This window comes from Coenobita brevimanus, chromosome 13 (assembly GCF_032717465.1).
Source record: "Coenobita brevimanus isolate Jiangsu-jjx chromosome 13, ASM3271746v2, whole genome shotgun sequence".
Taxonomy (NCBI): domain Eukaryota; kingdom Metazoa; phylum Arthropoda; class Malacostraca; order Decapoda; family Coenobitidae; genus Coenobita; species Coenobita brevimanus.
In genome coordinates, this window is record NC_136966.1 from 57,933,130 (window position 1) to 57,943,129 (window position 10,000).

Below are 10,000 nucleotides of genomic sequence, written 5' to 3' on the forward strand. Positions count from 1 at the left end.
TGTATGTGTGTGTGTGTGTGTGTGTGTGTGTGTGTGTGTGTGTATACTAGCTTGTGTATGTATGTATGTAACAGGTATTCGTACCCTCACAAACGCCATCAACAAAACTTTGGACACGCAATCACTAGGGGTCCAACAGCTGACATTCCGAGTGTTGTCCCAATTGATGGCCTCTGAGGGGGTGCTTGGCCATTTTTGTAGCCCTCTTCTGGCGGGAAAAGGTAAGCGCAGTAAATGAAGACGCCTGTGAGTTTTCTAAAGGGAGAGATTTATAGACTGCGAGACACCCCCTTTGGTTACGAGACCGCAAGACACCCCTTTGGTTACGAGACAGCGAGACAGGTCCTTAGTAGTCTTTATTTCTCAAAGTGTGCTGTCTGTGTGGAGGTTGTGGTTCGGCTGGTGTGCTGGTGTGTGTGTGGATTGGTGTGCTGGTGTGTGTGTGGGTGAGTGTGCGAGGTGACTGCCATGATGTGCGAGGCTGTGGGTACCAAAGTGTTCGCGACTGTGATTGCACTGAGAGGTCTTGTGAGTGGGGTGCTGTGTGGGGTTGTGGGAGGGGTGGTGTGTGTGGTTGTGAGAGGGATGGTGTGTGTGGTTGTGAGAGGGATGGTGTGTGTGGTTGTGAGAGAGATGGTGTGTGTGGTTGTGTGCGTCGTAGTCGTAGTATGCGGCGTCGTGGGTGGGGGGATGTGAAGGGATGTCGCTGGAGAGGTGTGCGCGGGATGACCCAGGGGCGCTGATGGGCTGTGTAGGGCAGGGGGGAGGGCAACCAGCGTGCCTCTGTAGGGTAAGACCGAAGTGGGTAAGGGGCCTGTATACACCGGTTAAGGAAGCTCCCTAACACGTGTTCCTTAGCGATTTATTCTTGGACACGCAACTACACACGTCCGTCCGCCTCTGTCTCCCTCAAACATCTTCCTTATCAGCCTCTCTCTGCATCTGGTACATTAAATTTCCATCCTTATCTTTCTTATCAGCTCATCTCCACATCTGACACATTAATATTCCATCTTTCTCATATCTTCCTTATCAGTTTATCTCTGTATCTGGTTCATCAATAATCTGTGGCGCAAACTGTCCCTAAAATAAAGATCTATACACCACACCACACAAAACTATGATAATGTGTTTCTCCATTAGCATTACTCACATATCTTACTACGGTACCCTGTAGTATTATTCTGTAGGTCTATCTATCTACCTATCTATTTTATCTATCTAGCACGGTACACTGTATTATCATTTCGTATATCTATATACCTAACTATACCTATCCATCCATCTACTTAAAGCTATAAAACGATCTATATAACAAATTATCTACCTATATCATTCTATATATAACTATCTACCTATATAACTATCCAGCTATGTCTATCTACCCATCTATTTATCTATCTAACTATCTATATCTCAACATATTTAATAGCATCAGGAAAAAGTCAAAATACCAGATACAGCATAAATCGGTCAGGAGGTGTTACTAGGGAGCTTCCTTACAAGAATATGTTGCAATGTCTTGGGAAATTCTTAGCCCCAGCCGCTCGCCACGACCAGACACATGCACAGACGCCTTACGGGGTGGGTGGGAAGGGGGGGAGAGAATTAAAAATGTGGGGGGGTGGAGCAGCAAAAAATATTCCAGCCCCCATCATATCGTTTAAATAATTCACCTCACATTGTGCAAAAATGAGCTTAAAATTCAATGATTATTATTATTATCATCATTATTATTATTATTTGGAAAGTACAATTTTTTTTGGCACATGCGCATTTTTTGACAGGCGGCTGCGGATATGAGTTTCAAATCTAGCGACTGTCCGCCATGTTTGTTTACCTTGGGCGGGGTTGATGACGTCACAGGGCCTGGTATGTACTGGGCATCATGGTGTCTCTTGACCTTAATTAATATGGTTCTTCTTCTCATGCAGACCTAGTTAACCTCCCTCCTCTTCCTCTTCCTCTTCCTCTTCTTCCTCCTCCTCCTCCTCCTCCTCCTCTTTCTTCCTTACTTCTTCTTCTTCTCTCATGCAAGCCTCCATCGTCAGTGTGTGGAGGTGGTGAGTGGTGGAGTCGTGGTTCTCGATGTTTACATTACGTTACACCTCTTCCATGGCGATTTATTTTCCCTACTACACCGTAACTGCAACCTACTCTTGCAAAATTAAATTGCAACATACAGGTGGATATCAAGGTGTTAACAGCAAAATAATTCGCTAAGGATGAGGCGTTACGGAACAGCAACGAGAAAAAAAGCGTATGGTGTTGCATGCAGAATAAACAAACAGCGCCAGGCGATGAGTAGGCAGGATGTGTGTGTGTGTGTGTGTGTGTGTGTGTGTGTGTGTGTGTGTGTGTGTGTGCATAACTGCGTCAGGGTCAGTGTCATGTGTTTACTAATCTATCACGCATTTCCTCGTGTGTGTGTGTGTGTGTGTGTGTGTGTGTGTGTGTGTGTGTGTGTGTGTGTGTGTGTGTGTGTGTGTGTGTGTGTGTGTGTGTGTGTGTGTGTGTGTGTGTGTGTGTGTGTGTGTGTGTGTGTGTGTGTGTGTGTGTGTGTGTGTGTGTGTGTGTGTGTGTTTAGAAGAGGGGCACTCTGACTGGCTTGCGGCGGCGTGGAAGCGATGGTCGTCGAGATGGCACTGTGGGGGAAAGCCAGGGTGTAGGCACTCTCTCGCTCTCTCTCCCTCTCTCTCTCTCTCTCTCTCTCTCTCTCTCTCACACACACACACACACACACACACACACACACACACACGAAAACACTATCCACATGCCCATTTAATCACATACATACACAAACAAATTCACACAAACACACATAAAACACCACACACACAGAAAAGCTATGAACAGAAATGCAAAAAAAAACACACACAAAACATATGCCTACAATAAAGAAAAGCACAACAAAAATAATGACATAAGTATTAAATGTTAAATACAACTTGTGAACTGAAAGTCAACGTTTCTACTCTTGCATCATGACCAAAGAGGATTTCTATTTCTAACAAACAAGAAAGAAAGAAAAAAATAATGCACCATGGAACAAGTATGGCAAGACTGAAGCATAAAAGATTTTTTTTTTTTTTAAACCCTGTACATGTTCCTCTTCTTGGACACTTTTTTTTAAATTATTTTTCTGCTAATCGTTTTTAAAAAATGTGAGGTGTTTTATTTATGGCTATCAAGTGGCACGGTAATGGTTAAAACAAGTGAGATGGCTGAGTACAGTTTAATGATGTCATGCAGGTACAAGGCCAGACTAAAAAAAGTGTCATGAGGCGTTCAACAATGCTGCTCTCATCCATAACACTACAGTCAGTTCATTCTAAGTTGGCGGAACAAGGCCACGCCCCCACTTCGAACGATGCGCTGTGATTGGGTGAATGTTGAGGGGCCACGGGAACATTTTTAAATTTTTTGGTCAGCGAACTTTACTCTTCATGAATTAATTGTCATTTTCTTCAACCAATTTTACCATCAATGATACTACTACTACTGCTACTACTACTACTACTACCATCATTAGTACTTTTTTTTTCACTTGATCATAATTTATTCCAGTTGGTGTTGCAATGTTGACAGCGACGTGAAAGGCCGATGAGGGTGAAATATAATTAAAATCATGGAGCGCTCTGGCATTAATTTTCTCGCAACTATATCAACCAATCAGCTGCAAGGGGGGCGGGGCGTCCTCGCCATGACACCTAAACCAGACTGTATACATAATCATACTTTTACTTATCAATATCATGCTAATTTAACTGACGGCTAACGACATGCTAAATGTTCGTCATGTTAAAGCTGAAACATGGCAATTAATAGAAAGGCATCACATCGGATATCACAAAATGCATCTGTTACTTCAAATAATATCACAATGCATCAGTTACCTCATATAAAGCCAGACATCTCATAGAGCTACGTCTCTCATATGTTGACCTGTTTAAAGCCACATATCTAAGTGTCCAATTCAGAACTTAAAGCTTAACACCGACACACACATCAAAAACAAACATGAGACTGGAGTCAATGATAGTCTACATTCGTTATACGGTTATTATATATTAAAGATTATCTCCGAATCACCGGTAATGTTGTACGATGAATACTGAATTGTAATGTAACTCAAAATTTTGTCTGGATGCAAAAATTTTCTTGCACGATACATTTATAAGTTCAGTGACTCCAATTCCGTTCCTCCTTCGCCTATAAATCCACACAGGCTATCTAACGTAAGCTACATTCCACTGATTTCTGTGGGGACGGTTTCCTGTCAAGTGATGGATTGCTGTTGAATAGGCTTCCGCTCCTGTCATATCCTGTTCTCAGTAGTGTTGCCTATAGCAGACTGACAGAGGTCGCTACACTTGCTCTAGAAATGTGATGGACAGTCGCTAACCACAAAAATCACCGGGAAATCGCTAAGTAATGTGCTAAACTTGCTATAACCTTGTATATCCACATAAAAAACTTGTCAAATTGAAATATCTAGCTATAAAATGTTAACTCAAGTGAATAATACAAAGGTGGATGAAACTGAATAGGAGGAGAGCTAATTGGCTATGGCACTTCGTCTTGATTGTAATTACGAGGCTGATAAATGACATGTTATGGGAGTTTTGGGGTATGCATGTGGCAACTCTTACGCTATAATTTGGATCGTGTTATACAGGTACATAACAAGTCATCAGGCATGCAGAGGTAAACTACTGGTATGCCACGAGTACAGAACAGGCATTAAACAAATACTAACAACTGTGGAAATAAATAAGGATGTGCATTTGGATAAGGAAAAGGGGTAGATCAAGTATGGAACAAGTGTGATTTAAGTATTGGACAGTTATTGATTAGTATGAAAGATATAAGAGTCATGAGTGGGAAAAGTATGGAAGAGGGCTTGAATGAAACAGGTTGTGGATGTGGGACAACGGTAGAACAAGAATGGAACAGATGTAAGACAAGTTATAGATGCATGACAAGGGTAGGAGACGTGTATGAAACTGTGGGCGTGTGACAAGAACAGAACAGGCATAGGATGGGTGTAGGACAGGTTGCAAATGTATGACAAGGAGAGGACAGGTTTAGGAAATGTAGAGGATAATTATGGAACAGGTTGTAGGACACGTATGGGACAGGATGTAATGAGACAAGGGTAGGGAGGATACAGGACAGGTATGGGACAGGTAAGGAAGAGGATGTAATGAGACAAGGGTAGGACTGGTATAGGAAAGGTGTGGGACAGGTGTATGAGAAATGTGGAGCGTCCTAGCGTGCAGTACCTTCGTCAGTGCCAATAAGTCCACCTGGTCCGCTCCTTGCCGTCAACAGCTCACACCTGCCGGGAGAGAGGGATGACGGATGATTAGGGCATGGATACACAAGGCAGACTACAGACTGATTCCCTGTTATACACAAGATTAACAAGCATGCATGGTAAGTTCTACAATCCGCAAGTTATATCAAATTCCACCGAACCCCCATCTAACCCCACCCACACCCCACTGATCCCCATGCAGCTACCTTACAATACGACACACCTATTTGGATGGACCTCACGTGATCCTCCATTCTCACCTAACCCCACTCGCATCCAACCTAAACCCATCAAACACCTAACCTAACCTTAACTGCACCCCCATTGTACCCCACCCAAACATCCCGTCTAACTCCTTGACTACCTCAACCCTTTCTAAATCCACCTACCCTAATCTAATCTAATCTTATCTAACCACCAATCCACTATACCCAACCCATCAACATCCCATCTAACTCTTACTTAACTCTTCTTAAATCCTTTCTAATTCTACCTAATCAACAATCTAATCTTACCTAACCTCATCTAACTTGGACCCTAATCTTACCTCACCTAATTCCCACTTCAGCACCACCTAACCTCACCAATACCCACCTACACCCCTCCTAACCTCACTTACACCCCACCTAACCTCATTCACACCCTACCTACACCCCACTGACCTGCAGGTGGCCTGAGAGAAGAACTGGCCGCTGCTGCAGTCACTGGGCTTGCGGCAGTAACAGGAGCAGGTGTCGTTGTCCCAGTAGCGGGTCGTGTTCTGCTCCTCACACTTCCTCTTCTCGTCACTAGAGGGGCAAGGCGGAGACACAGATAAGATGTGTGCGTGTGTGTGTGTGAGAGAGAGAGAGAGAGAGAGAGAGAGAGAGAGAGAGAGAGAGAGAGAGAGACTTAAACACAGCCACAATGTACAGAAGTGTAAATGCATGCTTATATTACAGGAACCTAATATACGCTTGAAGTACAAAAGCTTGCAAATAGTTTTACGTATTGGTAACACGCCACGGTTTCCCTTTCACATATCATCTAGGCCCTGGCAGTATAAAGGCTCAAAGGTAGGTTTAAGAGTTCAAATGAAAGGCTCAAATGGAGGCTTCATTAGAGTTCAGTTGAGGTCATGGGTGAAACAGGCTTAGAAACAGAGACTTAAACGCACACACAAATACTGACCCAAAATTATAAACCAATCAACAGGGACGGATCCAGGAGTATTTTCGTGGCGCTGTCCTTCTCTCATTACAAGGCAATAATGGTTTGTAACTCCCTATCCCTCGGCCAGCTAAATAACACTTGCCAATGAAGTATGGTTTGTGTTACATTTGCAAGGGAGAAATGCACAAGATAGCCAGTGGAATATGCAACCTGGGCAACATCCCTGGATCCGCCCATGTTCAATCCCCTGCAAGTGTTGGCGTTCCTCATCCTACTCTTCCATAACCCATGACGCTGTTTTGGGTAAAGCTGAAGGCAGTCACTATAAAATGTTTGGTGAGATAATTATACGTAACTACATGCTACTTTTAACTACAACTCTAATACATTTGCATTCCCTCCCCTACAATTACCTTTAACAAAGCACTCGGTCTCTATACAATTAATATAAAAATGCTTTCAGTCTCCTACTAATAATTAAAAAATGCTTTTGGTTTCCCTACAAATACCCTAAAAACGCTTTCGGTCCCTACAAATACCCTAAAAACGCTTTCGGACCCTAAAAATACCCCTAAAAAACGCTTTCGGTCTCCCAGCTTACCTGTTCTTGCACACACAGGCACACTCTCCCTCGTAGTAGGTGTGGATGGCGGGGTTGCAGTCTTGCTCCGTTAGTCGGCATCCACACTGGCAGGCGGTGTGCTTTACGGCCTCCACCTCCACGTAGCTCGAGGGGTTCTGGCGACGACGACGACGACGACCGCCCCCGCGTCGTCGTGCGCTGCCCAGGTCGTTGGCGTCGCTCCCTATGACAGTTTTCAGCACCTGGGGAAGTGGATGAGGGAAAAAGAAAAAAGTGAGGATGCGGGTGTGGAAGAGTATGTATTTATTGTGTTTGTGTAGTTAGTGGCACATGTACTGACACACACACACACACACACACACACACACACACACACACACAAGAAGAGAGAAGGCAGGACAATATCTCTTCTACCCACCTTAAACCTCACTACTTTGGTCACGGTAGGTCGGCAGGTGAGGAGCGGCCCGTAGCAGCAACCTCCACACTGCTCCAGCCTCACGCAGGTGGGGAAGTACACGGCGTTGCGTTCTTCAGGTAACTCTAGGGGCACCGTCACCAACTCTGGCTTGCAGTTGGCCATCTCTGCTAGTTCAATCGCTTCCGTGGGCGCTGCTAGGGACAAAGGGTTTTTTTTAGGGGTGGTGGTGAGGGGGAGGGTGATGGAGTGGTGGTGGTGGTGAATAATGATGATGGAGATGATGGTGATGATAGTGGTGGTGGTGGTGATGATGGTGGTGGTGGTGATCATAGTAATAAACGATGATGATGCTGATGATGATGATGATGCCTATGACGAGAATGTGTGTGTGTGTGTGTGTGTGTGTGTGTGTGTGTGTGTGTGTGTGTGTGTGTGTGTGTGTGTGTGTGTGTGTGTGTGTGTGTGTGTGTGTGTGTGTGTGTGTGTGTGTGTGTGTGTGTGTGTGTGTGTGTGTGTGTGTGTGTGTGTGTGTACTACCACCACCACCACCACCACTTCTACTACTGCAACTACTACTACTACTACTACCGCTACTACTACTACTACTACTACCGCTACTACTACGTCGATACTAGCCCTACATTAGCAACACACGACAGAACAATTCGACACAAGCAAGAAAACACATCGCCAAGGAAGTGGCCGGAAATAGCGAACAGCGTAAGATTACATTCAGTACTGGTCCCGTTTAGCACTTTTGTAATGCAGTACGTCGTTTTGTACTTTGTAATGCGGTACGAGAAGCGCGCACACACACACACACACACACACACACACACACACACACACACACCACTGTACTTGTCACGTGTAGTAGTGTAGTTCGGAATGCGCGCGCGTACACACACACACACACACACACACACACACACACACACACACACACACACACACACACACACAACCCCTTCAGCCCGAAAACGTACACATTTTTTAATCTATTTATTCATGTATTGATTTATTTTAGTTATATTTATTTTTGCTCTCATTTAGCCTTCATTAACCCCTTCACTACGAGATAGATGAACATTAGATAGAAATTAGATACGTTAGATGGAAATTAGATACAAGTTAGACGGAAAACACAGGTCACGCTACGCTGTTGCAACCCTCCACCTGACCAAGCATCCCTCCTCACCTCCCTGCACACCTACCCAAGGGCATTACGGACCTCACTCCCCCCCCCTCTCCATCTGCATAACACTGACACGTAGAAACTTTAAAATTTCAGTAGTTTATTTACTGTAATAATGAAGTTACGAGCAGACATGATGAAATTATGACTACTGGTTTTTTCATTCAGGTAGCTTTTTTTTACCTTTACATAATTGGTACAGTCACGAAACTTCATATATAAGTAGATAATCATAATAATAATTCATCATGTACTATTTTTACCCCTAAGTTGCAAAGTCTTAATGGAAAAATGCACTGGGCCCTTCAGATTCCTTGCACAGGTCGCAATGAAATCTCTAAGAAAACTACCGTCTTTACTTTTTCATCATTAAAAAGAAAACCTAATTAAGACACAGCATTCCACCTATCAAAGGGCACCGGTTCACTCCAAGATACATAACCACGTGAAATATCATGACTCTAGTGAATAGTTTTTGAGTTCTGGCCCGGAACGAATCTCTACGCCACCTATTGCTGTTGCTCCCAGTGATAGCAGTGCCCTCCTCTCACTTCGTCAGGTGGAGGAGGGGGAGGAGGAGGAGATGAGGGGTACAATATATAAACAAAAATAAAATTTAATTACTAATGATGATGATGATGATGATGATGATGATGATGATGAGGTGGAGGAGGAGGAGGAAGAGGAGGGTGGGAAAATAAATACAAGTAATAATGAATAACTAGATAGCACTCAAAGAGCGCATACCTCCGCCAACGCCTATACCAGACAACTCAGATCACCTCCAAAACTTTAACAACTCCTCCTTGGCCCATGACCCACATTCACAAAAAAAAAAAAAAAAGTAAAATCCATTAAAAAGTTTTTGAAGAATCTTGCGGACACACACACACAAAACAGTCCTGAATCGGAACGAACTCAGGTCACCACTAAAATTCAGTCGTCCTCCTTGGTCCATGGCCCACATATCCACAAACTTTCATTGATATCCATCTGTAAATTTTTGAGGCATCTTGTGGACAAACAAACAGACAATCAGGGGTGAATGCATAACTCCCTCCAACTCTGGCTGGCAGAGGTAAAGATACGTTCTCGGTCTGAAGGGGTCGCGGCAAATCATTTACTTACGCTGCGAGGGGATGGACAGCCGGGCTAAAAATATATTGGCGGCGGTTTCTGAAAATGTAACGATTTAAACAGAAAATGCAACTTCCAAGTTGAAATGTAACGAGAAATGTAATGTTATAATTTGAAATGTAACGTTGCAACTAGAAATACAATGCAGTAAATGCAATTTAAAGTAATTATAATAAAAATATAACTATA

The 10,000-nt window shown here is 43.7% G+C and overlaps 1 protein-coding gene across 1 annotated transcript in view; it reads right to left on the minus strand.

The window, feature by feature from the left end:
• Positions 1-2,539: 2,539 nt before the first annotated feature.
• LOC145416592 (uncharacterized) overlaps positions 2,540-10,000 on the minus strand; it is a 13,382-nt gene continuing 5,921 nt past the window's right edge. The window contains exons 4-8 of the mRNA XM_080285526.1: positions 7,477-7,673; positions 7,077-7,300; positions 5,986-6,111; positions 5,289-5,344; positions 2,540-2,645 (exon numbers count right to left, since the gene is read on the minus strand). Coding sequence (XP_080141652.1) covers positions 2,584-2,645; positions 5,289-5,344; positions 5,986-6,111; positions 7,077-7,300; positions 7,477-7,673 — 665 coding nt within the window. The 3' untranslated portion in view covers positions 2,540-2,583. The remainder of the gene's footprint in view (positions 2,646-5,288; positions 5,345-5,985; positions 6,112-7,076; positions 7,301-7,476; positions 7,674-10,000) is intronic.